At 53.7% G+C, this 13,894-nt stretch overlaps 2 protein-coding genes across 11 annotated transcripts; both read right to left on the bottom strand.

The window, feature by feature from the left end:
- Positions 1 to 141: 141 nt before the first annotated feature.
- On the bottom strand, positions 142 to 6,750 carry Pnkp (polynucleotide kinase 3'-phosphatase). 5 transcript variants are annotated; one of them, XM_039112009.2, is made up of 16 exons: positions 5,223 to 6,750; positions 4,624 to 4,670; positions 4,101 to 4,397; positions 2,990 to 3,069; positions 2,847 to 2,904; positions 2,474 to 2,581; positions 2,248 to 2,319; positions 1,814 to 1,862; positions 1,667 to 1,737; positions 1,485 to 1,577; positions 1,304 to 1,400; positions 1,157 to 1,218; positions 956 to 1,065; positions 796 to 883; positions 689 to 721; positions 426 to 581 (listed from the first exon to the last, which is right to left on the bottom strand). In XM_039112009.2, exons 1-16 carry the CDS (start codon positions 5,371 to 5,373, stop codon positions 570 to 572), a joined length of 1,428 nt encoding a protein of 475 aa, XP_038967937.1. In that variant the 5' UTR covers positions 5,374 to 6,750; the 3' UTR covers positions 426 to 569. The 5 variants fall into 5 exon arrangements, with proteins under 5 accessions (XP_063117997.1, XP_006229120.1, XP_038967937.1 ...); NM_001004259.1 differs by having other exon boundaries at positions 660 to 721; positions 5,223 to 5,438; XM_063261927.1 differs by having other exon boundaries at positions 142 to 721.
- A 632-nt stretch (positions 6,751 to 7,382) lies between these two features.
- On the bottom strand, positions 7,383 to 13,728 carry Akt1s1 (AKT1 substrate 1). 6 transcript variants are annotated; one of them, NM_001106259.3, is made up of 5 exons: positions 13,605 to 13,715; positions 10,046 to 10,434; positions 9,145 to 9,222; positions 8,894 to 9,063; positions 7,383 to 8,216 (listed from the first exon to the last, which is right to left on the bottom strand). In NM_001106259.3, exons 2-5 carry the CDS (start codon positions 10,425 to 10,427, stop codon positions 8,073 to 8,075), a joined length of 774 nt encoding a protein of 257 aa, NP_001099729.2. In that variant the 5' UTR covers positions 10,428 to 10,434; positions 13,605 to 13,715; the 3' UTR covers positions 7,383 to 8,072. The 6 variants fall into 6 exon arrangements, with proteins under 6 accessions (NP_001099729.2, XP_063140053.1, XP_006229066.1 ...); XM_063283983.1 differs by lacking the exon at positions 13,605 to 13,715 and adding an exon at positions 12,973 to 13,092 and having other exon boundaries at positions 7,390 to 8,216; XM_006229004.5 differs by lacking the exon at positions 13,605 to 13,715 and adding an exon at positions 12,680 to 13,016 and having other exon boundaries at positions 7,390 to 8,216.
- Between the last annotated feature and the right edge of the window lie 166 nt (positions 13,729 to 13,894).

Raw genomic sequence — 13,894 nt, 5'->3', positions numbered from 1 at the left:
CTATCCCTCCATGCTTGTTCTGTGCTCAGTGCAAGATGGTCGTACTTCCTGAAGTTAGTGTGGGTCCACCCCAGGCACAGATCTGCTAAGTCTTCATGTTTGGATGTGATGTCAGTAGACAGAAAAGCAGGCTCCTCAGGGTACAGGTACCCACACTACAGCCTTTCTTTTAATTGTTACAATCTCCTGTACCTGGTCAAACCTCCTCACATCCCGAGACCCCAGGCTCAGGCCCAGTTCTACACCTGGTTGATACTTATTGCCGACTGGTCAGTTAGGTCATGGTTCCCCCACCACAAAATGCCTGTGGCCGCTCAAGTTCCCGGGCCAGGTATGCTGGGTGCACAAGAGCCCACGTTTAAGCCTGAGCTCAATGTGGAACGCCATGACACCTGGTTTGCCTTCCATAACCCCAGCAAGATGGCTGAGCAGAGTAGCAGCAGTGTTTATTGAGGACTCAGCCCTCGGAAAACTGGCAGTATAGTCGCTGCAGCGCAGGGTCCAGATGCTCCTGTAACCGGAATGGGACCTGAAGGATCTCCAGGAAGCCTTCAGCCAGTGTGGGCGGCTCAAACTGCTTCCTGTAGGATGGGGGTGGGGGGGGGTGAGGCTCTGTACCCCATCTCCCCACCCCCGCCAGGACCCCGGAACCCCCAAACCTGTAGCTAAACATGACCATGTCTGATACCGGCGCATGTGAAGGGTCGGTCATCTCACGGAACTGCAAAATGACACAAAGGTCAGAGGGCGCAGGGCTTAGATGAGGGGTGGGATGGGGCCTGGAGAGTGGCTCACCCTGTTGTTGTGGCGTGCCTGCTCTATTGTGGCACAGAAGCTGAAGCAGCGGCAGGGCACACCAGCATCTTTGGCACACTGGATGTACCTGTGGAGGCAAAACTGCTGTCACTCCCGCTCGTACACTCAGTGTTCCCTTTGCCCACCATGAGTTCAGTACCTAGCCCGACTTTGGATGTCTGGGTTGGTGTTATCAATCACGACTTGCTTCCCCTGCCTCAGTGCGGCCTGGCATGAGTTCACACAGCGCTGCCATGAGCCCAGCGTGTCCTGTGGGAGCCAGGGCAGGTAACCAATCAGTCTGGGGAGCCTCCATCCTTGGAACAGGGTGGCAGGGAGGGTCAAATGCAGCCCCACTCACTCTGTTCACATGGACATATCCAGCCGATACCAGGTGCTTCTGGATGAAAGTGGACTTGCCGGCTGTGGGGGCAGTGTAGCCAATCAGCTAGTGCCTAGGACCCAAAGGAGTGCCAGGGGAGCCAGAGGTCAGGCTGCAGCATCTCACCCCCAGGGAATCCTACTGCGACCACCACCTCTGGGTTGGGGCTCAGGAGGAAACTGGACTCTGGGAGGTAGAGGGGTCCAGCACTGGAGATGGTCCTCTGGCAGGAGAAAAAAAAAGGGGGGGGGGTGTGAGCCCAGGGAACCAAAAAGGGCCTCTCACCCTCTTCCCTTTTGGGCCTCACCGGGTCAAAAGCTGGAAGCTCAAAGCGGGCTGCTGGCCATTTGAGGAAGAACTCTTCAGGAGTGGCAAAGGGTAGGCCAACATTGAGGGCGAACTGGGGAGAAAACAGAGGGCAGGTGGGTTCAGAGGTGCAGTGAGGGTGGGTGTCATGTGGGCAGGGCAGGGGACAGACACCAGGCTTACCAGGCGGTCTGCACAGGAGAAATCCTTTTTCTTCTTCCCTGGGGCCCAGTTGGCTGGGCGCCCTGCTGCATCTGTAAGGGGAGGGCAACCCTGTCCAACACTGAGCTCTGAGAGATTCCTAAACTCCCAGAAGCCTGTGCCTCTTACCTCCCACGAAGACACTGTCCCCGATGGAGATGGGGATGCCCTCGTTGCCCTGCAAAGAGAGGCAGTGAGAAGTCCCACCATATGGGACAGCAGAAAGGCTGGCTGGACCACACACAAGGGCATTGCTGCTCAGCGTCTTGCCTGGTCCCCAGTGGCCTCCAGAAGGCACACATCCTGTAGCTGCCTAGACTCTTCCAACTCGTGGCCCTACCTAATTCAGGCCTTCCTGGATCTGTATGCTCTTAACTATGGGCCACTTCCTTCTCAGCTCGTTTCCCATGTCCCCGCTACCTACCAGGCTCGCCCTGTTAGCCCTGAGCATCTCTGTTTACCTAACACTGCCTCAGACCTCTCAGAGGCTGGCCCTAGTTACCCCATGCCCCCAGCACCTCTAGGCATTTCCAGTGGCCATGCAGTGAGGGGAGGGCGCTCACCTTCTCCTGCAGATGGTCCCACATGCCACTCACTGGCTTTCGGTTTAGACCTGCATGCGTTGCCACCAGCACCTGTGGAGGTGGCCAGGCCACAGTGTCCTTAGTGGAATCTCTGAGGATAGTTCCTGTCAGTATGATCCCACCCAAGGGCCTCCATACCATACATTGGCACATTCTCTCTGGGCCCCTGTCCCAAATAGTCCCTAAGTGTCCCTTCTGGACATACCTGAAATGGGACCCCTAGTTTCTCCAATACAGCTTCCACCTTGGCCTTGAACACCTCTGCTGGCAGCTTGCCTCTCCCGATGCCCATTTGGTTGGTGAGAATTACCAGCTGGGAACAGACAGGGACAGACTCGAGCGCTACCAACACAGCTCAGTCTGAACCCTACACACATACATGCATGTGTCCATGTACACATGAACACAGGTTCCCACCTCTTTTCTTTTTTTTTCTTTTTTTCGGAGCTGGGGACCGAACTCAGGTCCTTGCGCTTGCTAGACAAGCGCTCTACCACTGAGCTAAATCCCCAACCCCCAGGTTCCCACCTCTTGTGGCTGTTGGCTTCCAACACCTATCCATGCACACAACCGCATACCTTGTAGCCCTCAGCAGCCAGCTCCTGGAGCTTCTTTGGAATCTCTGGGTACAGAATCCTAAGGTTGATGGGAAGTAGCAGGTGACTTGTAATCTAAAGGACTCTGGGCTCTCATCCCAGCCTCTTCCCATGTCCCACCTCACCTCCAGTCACTAGGGCTAGTGGGGAAGACCTTTCCAGAGCGGGTGGTGATGAGGGTCCCATCTAGGTCAAAGGCAGCCACCTGGTATCACCAACAACAGGGACAGCAATACTGTCATCGCTGACCTTTGCTACAGGCTTGTTGACACCATCCTTTTCTTCTTCAACAGTGTTTCTCTGTGTAGCCTTGGCTGTCTTAGAACTCACTCTACAGACCAGACTGGCTTTGAACTCAGAGATCTGCCTGCCTCTGACTCCCAGGTGCTGGGATTAAAGGTGTGCACCACCACCACCTAGTGACACAGCCTTTTATCTTTTCCTTTTTTTTTTTTTTTCTTTTTTTTTTTTTTCCGGAGCTGGGGACCGAACCCAGGGCCTTGCTTTCTAGGTAAGCGCTTTACCACTGAGCTAAATCCCCAGCCCCGACACAGCCTTTTAATATCAGTATCACCCTTCCGTGTCCTCTGTCCTCCACTTCCAGTTTTTAGTAGGGACCAGTGTCTCCCCAACCCTTTCTCTTAGAGCATCTCCTTGGAGGATTAACAGCCCAGAAAGAGCAAAGGGCTTTGTTGGAAGAGTTGGAGAGATGACTCAGTGGTTAAGAGCACATGTCAGATGGCTCATAACTGCCTGTAACTACAGCTCCAGGGCACACAACACTCCCTGGCCTCTGCAGCCACCTGCATACATACAGTACACCCAAAATCATGCAGGCTCATATAATTTTTTTTTCTTTTTCTTTTTTTCGGAGCCGGGGACCGAACCCAGGGCCTTGCGTTTGCTAGGCAAGCGCTCTACCACTGAGCTAAATTCCCCAACCCCTCATATAATTTTTAAAAAAGAGAACTTCACTGTTGGTCGAGTGCCCACAGGGAACTAGACCACACATTTTCTGTGTCCTAATTTCAGAGCGACCCATTAAAAACATCCAAGAAAGGTCATCACTGATTACAGGGCCTGATCTGTACCCTGTACCTCAGTGGTGGCAGCCACCACTAGCATCCTAGCCATCTGCACAAAACAGTTGAGGCTCAGAGACTTTGATAGACTAGCACAGAGTTAGTTGCACAGGAAACTTTGAATTAAATGGCTAGACTGTGGTGGTGGCCTCACCTTGCCCCGGGGCTTCACTCCAGACGCTGTGAACACCAGTAACTGCTTAAAGCTCTCCCAGCCAGGGGAGGATTTCCGCATTCGCTTTTTCTGAGGCTCAGTATCCTTTCCCTCCTCTGGATCCACAGGATTGCCTGGTGGAGTGTCTGGCGGGGATCCTGGTGTGCTGATCTCTTCCCAGCGCAGGGTCAGGGGATATAGGCCATTAACCAGATAAAGGACATCCCCCACGCTTAGAGAGCCAGACACCCCTGGCTTCAACTCCTGGACCCCAACAGTTGATGGGTTAACACCCAGCTGCGGACAGAGGAGGAGCTAGGGTTGGCACCACCCCCTCATGGAACACCTGCCTCCCCAAGTCCAACACCTTATCTCCCAATCAGATCTTTAATCTTCCCACCTAGTCACTTCGTGTGGCCAGTCAGAACTTTGGCTCTAGTCTGGCACGGTGGAAAAGGGGAAAGTTGTGATCTACCCGGCCCCTCTCCCAAGTCCTCGCTACCCGCTGCTGAGACGCTGGTACCTGTTTCACTGCCACTGTCCGGGTTTCAGGGTCTGCAATCAGCTCCACTGAGGGTAAGGGGGTGGAGTCAAGGTTTACAACACGTACGGGGGCTTGGCCAACTACAGTCTACTATTTGGAAAGAGGCACTTTCCTTCCTCTATCCCCCAACACAGGTTGCCCAGGATAGCCTTAAACTCGCTACATACTAGCGGCTGGGCTTGAACTGATTCTCAAGCCTCTACCACCCAACTGTCTGGATGACAGGTGTGTGTCACCCCCGGCCCGAGGCAGTTTATTCAATAAGACCATGTTCTTCGGAGTCCCTAGGATTGCCAGAGACTCGGACTTGCCCAGAACAGATTTTTCTTTTTTTAATCTGTAGGGTTGGCTTGTTCCATGAGATACATTGGGTAGACCGAGGTCTTGGACATGGCCCGATGCATCACGGCCTGATGTATCCTGCTCAGCGACCTTCTCTCTCTTGTATCCTCTTCCCTCCCGGTGACAATCCCAGATCTGCTTTGTCCCTCCCGTTATGCCTCGTATTGCTCCTGGTTAGGCATAAGTTCCCCAGCTTCCAATCCCACTCACTGCCTCAGTTCCACTCCCGTGCCCACCTTGGTTTCGGGAGCACTTCCGGTCCATCACTTGGGTAAGGGGTCCCCGACCGAGAACCAGGGCTTGGCCATCCGACGGCAGGAATATAGGGGGTGGCCCACCGGTGGGGCTCTGGAGCCACAGGCGGCCCCTGGATCCAAGCTCTGACATCCTTGGATGCTGTGAAGGGGAACGGACTCACTGTGGAGCTCGCTCCGCAGCCAGCAACCGACCCGCCACCGGAAGTCCTGATTTCCCAATAGAGTCACACCGGAAATCCCGCCCTTTGCCTATGGGCGGGTTCGACGTTTCCTAGGCTACCACAATGGTTGCAATGCGTATGAGCATTGCATAGTTAAGAGTATCTTCTGAATTCATTCTAAAGCTCATCCACGCTGTGGGAAAGACTCCGAAAATTTGGCTCCTCCCACAGCGCATGCGCAGTCCCGACTCGCTTGCGGCGCTGTGAGGTTGTGCGGATAGGGGTAACTCGGATCCATAGGCGCTTAATCCCTACGCTAGAGTTACTCGGTTTTGGTTTTTTCTCCCTTGTATGTTTGTTTGTTTTAGTGAGACAGGGTCTCAAGATATAGCCGTGTTAAAATTCCTTCCTGGACATGGTGGCACTTGAGTTTAATATTAATAGTAGTACTCGGGAGGCAGAGACAGGCAGATTTCTGTTGTGTTCGAGTCCAGTCTGGTCTACATAGTGAGATTCTGACCTCACCGCAAAAATAAATAGGTAGATAAATAAATAGATAAATGAATAGATAGATAAATGAGTTACATTCCAGGGAGGACCTAAAAAATGTCTACCCTTCTCCAAAAGTCTGAAGGATAACCCGAAATGATTCCACCACAGATCATTCTGGGAAACCCGAATATATTGCCGCAAAAATAAATAGGTAGATAAATAAATAGATAAATGAATAGATAGATAAATGAGTTACATTCCAGGGAGGACCTAAAAAATGTCTACCCTTCTCCAAAAGTCTGAAGGATAACCCGAAATGATTCCACCACAGATCATTCTGGGAAACCCGAATATATTGGGGCTTACAGAGCATAGGTGGTGGTGGTCGTGTTGCTGCCCACAAAAAACTACACTGGGCCGTCATTACCTAGCAGAAATGAAGCCCTTTTTCATACTGCACAGACAGAGCTACACTTCTTCCTCACCAGTATCCTCTAGCCCCTCCCCAGACTACAGGCAATTAGGGCAGAATTGCATCTAGTTGCTTGCCAGTAAGGCTGGGCACTAAGGTCAGGGTCCCATGACCTTGCTTCCTCCTCCTAGGAGCGAAATCTGTCAACAAGCCCAGCTACAGTTATCTTTCTAGCTCAGACAAGTTTTTTGGCTTGTACATTAATCCACCATAACACCCTAGCTGGGCTCAAACTTACAGAGACCTGCCTGCCTCGCAAATACTGGTATTAAAATAGAATGCTCCAAGGGTTGGGGATTTAGTTCAACGGTAGAGCGCTTGCCTAGCAAGTGCAAGGCCCTGGGTTCGGTCCCCAGTTCCGAAAAAAAGAAAAAAAAAAAAATAGAATGCTCCAGCCAGGTGGTTGGCGGCACATGCCTTTAATTCTAACACTGGGGAAGCAGAGGCAGAGGCAGGCCGATCTGTGAGTTTGGTGACAGCTTGGACTACAAAGCTACACAAAGAAACCCTATCTTGAACAAGTCTCTAAAACCCGAAAGAAAGGAGTCTAGATTAATTGACATTAGCTCCTGTGCCTCCTACACCCACCTCCCTGCTGATGGAATGGCAAATGTGTGCTTTCATCGCCATTCCTCTGCAGCAGCGCAAAGAAACCAGCATTTGTCCTTAGTATTCGAAGTGCATGGCACCACTATGATGCCAGTCACAGCAATAAAGTGGAGGAAATCGCCCCTATACCTGGCACAAATACGCTAAAGCTGGGTATGACGGGGCAGAGGGGAAATTCCAGCACTAAGACCGAAGAGACAGCCCAAAAGGCAAAATAACAAAAGGGAGGCGATCTATATTACTAGTTTGAAGATGACAGTCCTCTGTGCCCCTTCCTCAGCTTTGGATGTTGAAAGATGGAGATTGCCTGATCCAGCTTTCTACCTCTCCCTAAGACTGGGTCTCGTACCCTTAACTTCATTTCCGTGATGGCTTCATAGCATCACACCTACACACAACACGCACTCACCAGTCAGAGGTAAAACTTTAATCTCAGAGCGCCCTTCCCGATCCCCATCCCACTCTCCCGCACCCAAGTCCAGGGCCAGAAAATGAGGCCCCCTGGCCCCCCCACCTTGGGTGGGAGAGGGCCTTTTAAGGCACCTGTTAGGGTCGGGGGACAGGAAGCTGGTACTGTCCTGGGTACAGGACAAGTTTTGATGGACAGGCTGTCGTGCGGTGAAACCTATAGGGGCGTTAGACGCAGAGGAGGACTGGACTGTCCCCTAGGGGACCGGATGTCAGGACTCAGGCAAAGGAAAAAAGAAAAAAACAAAAACAAAAACAAAAAAAAGATTCATTAACAGCCCTAGTAGTGTAAGAAATATAAGGCCTCCGGCCAATTCTGGGTTAGGGAGGGCTTGGCCACACTCCCAGGAGGCCGGGACCAATCGGACAAGGGAACTCTGGAACGGAAGCTGGCAACTCTTCGGACACTGGCTGAGCAGAGCCAGCTCCCGCAGCTGGGCTCCGCCCTGGGGCCGCGAGTCAAGGCTGTGCGGGCAAAGCTTCTGTTGCTAGGCAAGAAACGGAGTTGACCCTCTGAGAGTTTAGAACTAGCCCCGCCCAATCGGAGCGAGCCAATCCCGTAAAGAATTGTTCTGTTGCTGGGCAGAGCAGACAGTGGCCTCGCGTGTGCCGAGGCATTCTGCACGCTTAATATTTTCGCTTCAGCTTCTGAAAGTCGCTGGTATTGAGCCGCGGCCGCGGAAGGTCCCCGAAGACCTGATTGTCCTCAGCCTCCCGCAGCACTAGCGCGCGCATGCTAGCCGCTATTCGGTCTAGGTCGGGCGAGGAGGGCTGTGGAAGAAGGAAACCGTCAGTGTGCAGGGGCCGCCTCCTAGAAGCCCTCCGTTCAGGACCATCCTGCAGGTTGTGAACCTACGGGTTCCGCACCCCACCTCCTTCTTTCTTCAAGACTCTAGCACTGCTAAAAAGCAGGGGCCCAGTGCAAGGTCCCTGGTCCGGCCACGCTCTTGCCAAGACAGCAGGCATCCCACCTGAATCTAGCAGGGCGCCAATGGAGAGTGACTATGAAAGGCGCTGGCCGGGTTGGGGATTTAGCTCAGTGGTAGAGCGCTTGCCTAGGAAGCGCAAGGCCCTGGGTTCAGTCCCCAGCTCCGGGGTGGGGGGGGGAGAGGGGGGAGAGGGGGGAGAGGGGGGAGAGGGGGGAGAGGGGGGAGGCGCTGGCGCGGGGTGTGCATGTCACGTGATCACCCAATGCCTCGTTTTCCCCCTCTGCATCAGGGAGTTTTCTGTGAAGGGGAACCTGGTCTGGCCAGTAAGGCCCAAGAACACCATACATGGGATAGTATTGGAGAAATGAATCCTGGGAGATAATTTGACCCAGAGGTTCAGTTTCCCTGACTCCCTCCCAAACGATTTTAGACAGATGAGGGGCCTTTCTCTTAAACTGCAGTGGGACTCCCCACAGCAGACCACTCTGGGCCATCACACTTGTCTTGTTCCCTTCTCACCGGGCCATTCTCCTCATCTGACGATCGGGCTTCTGTCCTCTTCTCCTTGAAGGCCCACACTGGCACCGACACGGGCAGAGACTTGGCATACTGCTGGGTAGGCAGGGCTGTAGCCGGGAGTTTGGGGTAGGCTGGGGGACCGGCGGGTGTCTCCTCACTCAGGCTGCCGTCTATGATACAGGGAAGCTTCAGCTTCTGTCCCCCTACCCTCTGCCTGGCCTCCTAGAGCTTGGATAACCCAGCATCCTCACCATCTGTGCTTTCCGGGTCTGACTCGCAGAAGGGGGGAAGGTCCTGGAGGGTGGCATCCTCATCCATCATGAAGAGACCTGTGGGTGGGACAGGCCCTGCAATTGGTCCCTGTACCTCGACACTCTCTCATCTGCCTCTCTGGTCGCTTAGGCTCCCTCTACTACGAGGTACTACTAGATTCAACATGGTGCTTGGGACATGGCCCAAAAATAGCTCCAAAATAAAGATGGTCTGGTGGGGACAAATGAAAGACCCTAATACCATGTCACTTGCCCGAAGTTTTGAAGATCTGATACCAGCACACCTGGCTCCTGAGCCCATACCCTTCATGACGGGCAGGCTTCTTTGGGAAGGACGAGGTTGCCAGCCATAGGCAATGATGGCAAATGAGTAATTTCTATTCGTCCCTAAAAGTCCTGTGGTTACGAACTGTAACTGTAACTTTTCTCTGAGAAGCAGCCAACTTCCTTACTCTCTCCAAACAGCAGTCTCTAGATCCAGGTGCCCAAAGAAGGAGTGCATGGGACATGGAAAATGCTGTCTCTAGCCTCACATGCTATGTAAGGTGTACTTGTAACCACCTCTGGCTCTGGCCTCCTTAGCTGTAGCAATGTCCCACTCTTGGGAAACTTCTCCACCTCCCTTGGATGGGGTGACAGCCCCTAGCCCTAGCCAGAAACACTAGCACGTCTCACCAGTTCCTTGGCCAGACAAGAAGCCCTCAAGGAAATCTCTGAACTCTAGTGTGCTATGTTTGCTCAACATACTGTGTTATTACTCCCACCAAGTGGTTGGACCTTGAGGCTGGGCAGGAACGCTCTCCTAACGATCCACAGAACACCCTGGATAAGCGTCCAGTTAACCAGCAACCCCACTCCAGTGCCAGCCCTATTAGCTCACCTCCATTATCGCTACCGCCCAGCCGCTCTCCAGATGTCTCTGTTTCAGTGGGCTCGTCTTCATCTTCCTCATCTTCCTCCCTGGCCAAGGCTGGCCGAGGTGGTGAGCTAGGAGCGGGGCTGGGTGGCTGTGGTGCTGGTGGGGGACCAGGAGGTCGGGTGGCAGTGGCAGCCCTGTGTGCCTGGGCGATGTCGTGGAGGCAGCGGCGGGCGGCCTCTGCCAGGGCTCCTCGGCCATGGGCAGCATAGGCACAGGGCCCTGGGCGGGGCGGCGGCGGCGGTGCTGCTGTCAGTAACACCAACTCCGTGCCAGTGCGGGCCCGAAAGCGCTCGGCGGCACCCACAACGGCTTCCCACAGTTCCTCTGGCCGCCCAGACGCCATCCGAGCCCTGTGGGCCAGAGCAGGACAGAGGGGCTGAGGATACTGCTACCAACTCTGAAGGTCAACTACTGCAATGCGACTTCCCGCCATGGCATGCAACTGTCCCAGCTGAGCTTCCCCCAATTCCCAAACCTGTTTTTCCGGGGAAGGCCCAGCCCTAGCTTTCTTCTTGGCCCCATCCCGTTCCACAGGGGAGCTACCCCAAAGTCTTGGAGTCACCATCTCTTTTGGCCATGAACATTGGAGTCAAGTTGGTTGGTAGTTATTTAGTTTGGGTTCTTTATACTTTTGGAGACAGGATCAAGTACTCAAGTTGGCCCCAAACTTGTGTATAAAGGTAACTCCGGAGTCCTGATTCTCATGCATCCAATTCCTGAGGGCTCGGGTTACATATGCACACTACCACGCCTAGTTTATGTAGTGCTGGGGACCAAACCCAAGACTTGGTGAGTACCTGCAAGCACCAACTGGGCTGTGTAGGTTAAGACAGGGGTGATATAGCCTTAGCAACCAACCTTCCTCCACTACCCCAGTACCTGGAATTGGAGACGTGAAGCACCACACACCCCATGTAACGTAAGTCTTACACAGAAGACTTACATGAGTTTCATGTGCACCCCTCCCATGGTGTGCAGGATGTTAATACACATGAAACCAGGTATGGTGGCACACACCTGAAATCATGGTACTTAACAGACTAAAGCAAGAGTGTTATGGCTTTGAAGTCAGCCTGGGATACAAAGACCCAGACGTGCATGGCTTCTGTATCAGCAGCCTGGCCAGTGCTATCCCTTCCTCTTTCACTTGGTCCAGCAGGTCCTCTCCCACTGCAGTGAACTCTGCCCTTAGAGTGACCAAGACCAGGTGGAGTCCACACACCCAGCTCACTGGTTCTCAGGTCACTGCTAACTTTCCAGGTAACAGGAGAGGGGGATGCCACCTCCGCTGGGTCTCCCTGGGGCCAATCCTTTAGGAGAGAGATTAGCTCTGGATCGAAGGTGGGCACAGGAGGAGCCACAGCATGAGCTTCTACACCACCTCAGCAGGGCTCTGTGGTGCTTACAGAGTTGGTGACAGCTATTCTGTTGTCTGTCTCCCCATCAGACAGAACTGCAGCACAAGGCTCTGGGTCCCCATGACTGACCCAGCCTTTAGTGTGACCTTGGACTACTCACTGGCTCTCTACCTGTCTTCCCCATTAATCGGTGTGGGGACCACAGCTTCTAGGCAGCTGAGGGCTCTGAGAGGTAGTGAGCACCTCATCACCGGAGGGACTCAAGCCCACTGGGACCGTAGTGAAGAGAAACCGCAGTTTGCAAGCTCTTGTCACTCACGCCTGGAAGAGTCCGTCTGCTCACGGATTCCACACTGGTCCCCTTCACTGCCTCACCGAAGTGGAAACTACTTACATGCTGGACCAGAAGATGATCGCTGTTCCTAAGCAACCCCTCACTTCCTACATAAATCAGCTTCATCTCTGAACCCAGGAAGATGGGATCATGACTGTGACACTGGCAGAATTGACCACGGAGAAAGGCAGTCTTTGTCTAGAGCCTTCTGCCAATCCTGAGCTCCACCCTGCCTACTCAATAGACTATCCTGCCCATCCCATCTTTTCACTGTGGGGGAGAGAGCTGCGGTGGTTTGATACTGTCTGCTAGGCCTCAAAGTCCTACCCACAGCTTTAAAAGGCGCCCAGTGACTCCTACACACACCTTCCACCTTTCCTAGCTAATGGAGGAGGAGGCTGGAAATTTAGGGTTATGGCTAAGGGCAAGAAGGTGACTTGTCCAAGATGACACAGCTTCAGTTCTCACTTCCCTGAGAATATGTGAGGGCAAAGAATGGCAAGACCTAGCTCCTTGCATTAGCTCTCCTGGGTAGCCACAACAGCAGTGTGTTACCGGGTGAGTGGCTTGTGAAGTAGGCTAAAAGGAGGGCAACTTACTCAAACCTCTTAGGCCTGTGGCCTCCTACGAGGTGAGACTCAGGGGCAAACCAGAAAAGGGGAGCTGTCCAGCGGGGAGGTGCAGGCCTCCCAGGACAGGTGTGGAGGGAGATGGAAAAGAAAACGGCTGCAGTACGGGACACGGAGCGGGATGTCCAAGAAAGATCCTACCACCGAAGTAAGGCCGCCGACCGGGGCTACACCACGCCCGCAGCCCAGAGAGGCCCCTTCTCTAGGAAGAAAACAGGAAATCCCGCCCCCAGTGGGGATCAGGACCGGAAGTCCCGCCCGGGGCGCCCCTCACCCATCCGCGACCCCCAACACACACAGCCATATGGACATGGTTCACCGCCAGTGTGAGGGTTCCAGCCCGTCTGCACCCCCGGAGTGAAGCTCGTCTATGATTCGTCGCGAGTCAGACACATGGGGTTGAGCGTTAGCCATTTCAGCAGTCAGCCAAGGGTCGCAGGACGGTCACTGCCCCCTGACTTATGCAGATTGTACCCTTCCCATGGCGGCTCGCCCTCCCACTGCCCCTCAACCTTAGGAAGGCCAGACCCTTCCCAAACCCCAGCTCACAACGCCGCCTCCACTCACGTGCCCGTAGCCAGCATGGCCGGACAGGCGCCGTCGCCGCCCTCAAAAGGCATGGCGGCTTCTTGCGTCACTTCCGTGTGGTTGCCCCTCCTCCATTGTGTACACTCCGCCTCCCTTATGCTGGGCCTCAAATCAAAATAGCAACCAGAAGCTACGTCGGCAGGCGGTGAGCAATAGCAACAGCAAGAGTGCCCATGGATGGAAAATATGCTACTATTTCGAATTGCCTGCAACAAATATGACTGCATGCCTATGCTCACACAAGCAAAGGCAAGCGGTTTGACGTCCCTCGCCCGTAATAAACTTCTAACACAGAAGTGGAGGAAAAACTGCTCCCGTCGCGACGTGGCAGTCAGTATGGCTTCATATGCCTATAAAGCATATGGACTCTTCCTTCTGTCCAAACTATACCTCCTGCTCCAGGCCCTCGCTCGACCCCTTTAGCACAAAGCTGGCAAAGATGCAATATGGCAACATTTCTTGCTTCGGTTTGCCCAATTTCAAAATGGTGGTGTAGCCTTCTTTCCATGGTGACTCAGGAATTTGGGACGGGTTCGTTTCCAGGAACACTGACGGCTTCACCCTTTATCCCGACCCCCTTAGCGCCTCTGGTGCTATACACCTTCTCTCACCTTTTCCTTTCTCCGTTTCGCTTTTCCAACACCTCGCCGTCGTGCCCCGCAAAGAGATGATAGTGCCCCGCATTAACATGGCTCCCAACAAGCCTCTATGGTTTGTCCTCGAGGAAAACGGCATAGTATTGGCTTCGGTGCCAGTATAAAATATGGAGAGGGCCAAGGAGGCGTTCCCGAGGGATCACGAGTTGGGTTGAGAACATGGGTCCGCCTACTTGTTTACTTCGTGTCGAGAGTGGCGTACTGCGCCTGCGCTGTCCCGCTGACCCTTGCCAACTTTGTGGTCT

The sequence above is a fragment of the Rattus norvegicus genome, chromosome 1, assembly GCF_036323735.1.
Source record: "Rattus norvegicus strain BN/NHsdMcwi chromosome 1, GRCr8, whole genome shotgun sequence".
Taxonomy (NCBI): domain Eukaryota; kingdom Metazoa; phylum Chordata; class Mammalia; order Rodentia; family Muridae; genus Rattus; species Rattus norvegicus.
Note: the sequence above shows the minus strand (reverse complement) of the source record. Positions and strands in the feature narration are given on the sequence as shown.

Coding starts and splice junctions, on each gene's coding strand:
- Pnkp (XM_063261927.1), bottom strand. CDS start 5,373: ATGTCAGAGCTTGGATCCAGGGGCCGCCTGTGGCTCCAGAGCCCCACC. Junction 4,671..5,222: donor GAAGTGCTCCCGAAACCAAG/GTGGGCACGGGA, acceptor CCTTACCCTCAG/TGGAGCTGATTGCAGACCCT. Junction 1,066..1,156: donor GATATGTCCATGTGAACAGA/GTGAGTGGGGCT, acceptor TGGCTCCCACAG/GACACGCTGGGCTCATGGCA.
- Akt1s1 (XM_063283983.1), bottom strand. CDS start 13,025: ATGCCTTTTGAGGGCGGCGACGGCGCCTGTCCGGCCATGCTGGCTACG. Junction 10,435..12,972: donor GCCATGCTGGCTACGGGCAC/GTGAGTGGAGGC, acceptor TCTGGCCCACAG/GGCTCGGATGGCGTCTGGGC. Junction 9,223..10,045: donor GGGCGGTAGCGATAATGGAG/GTGAGCTAATAG, acceptor TCCCACCCACAG/GTCTCTTCATGATGGATGAG.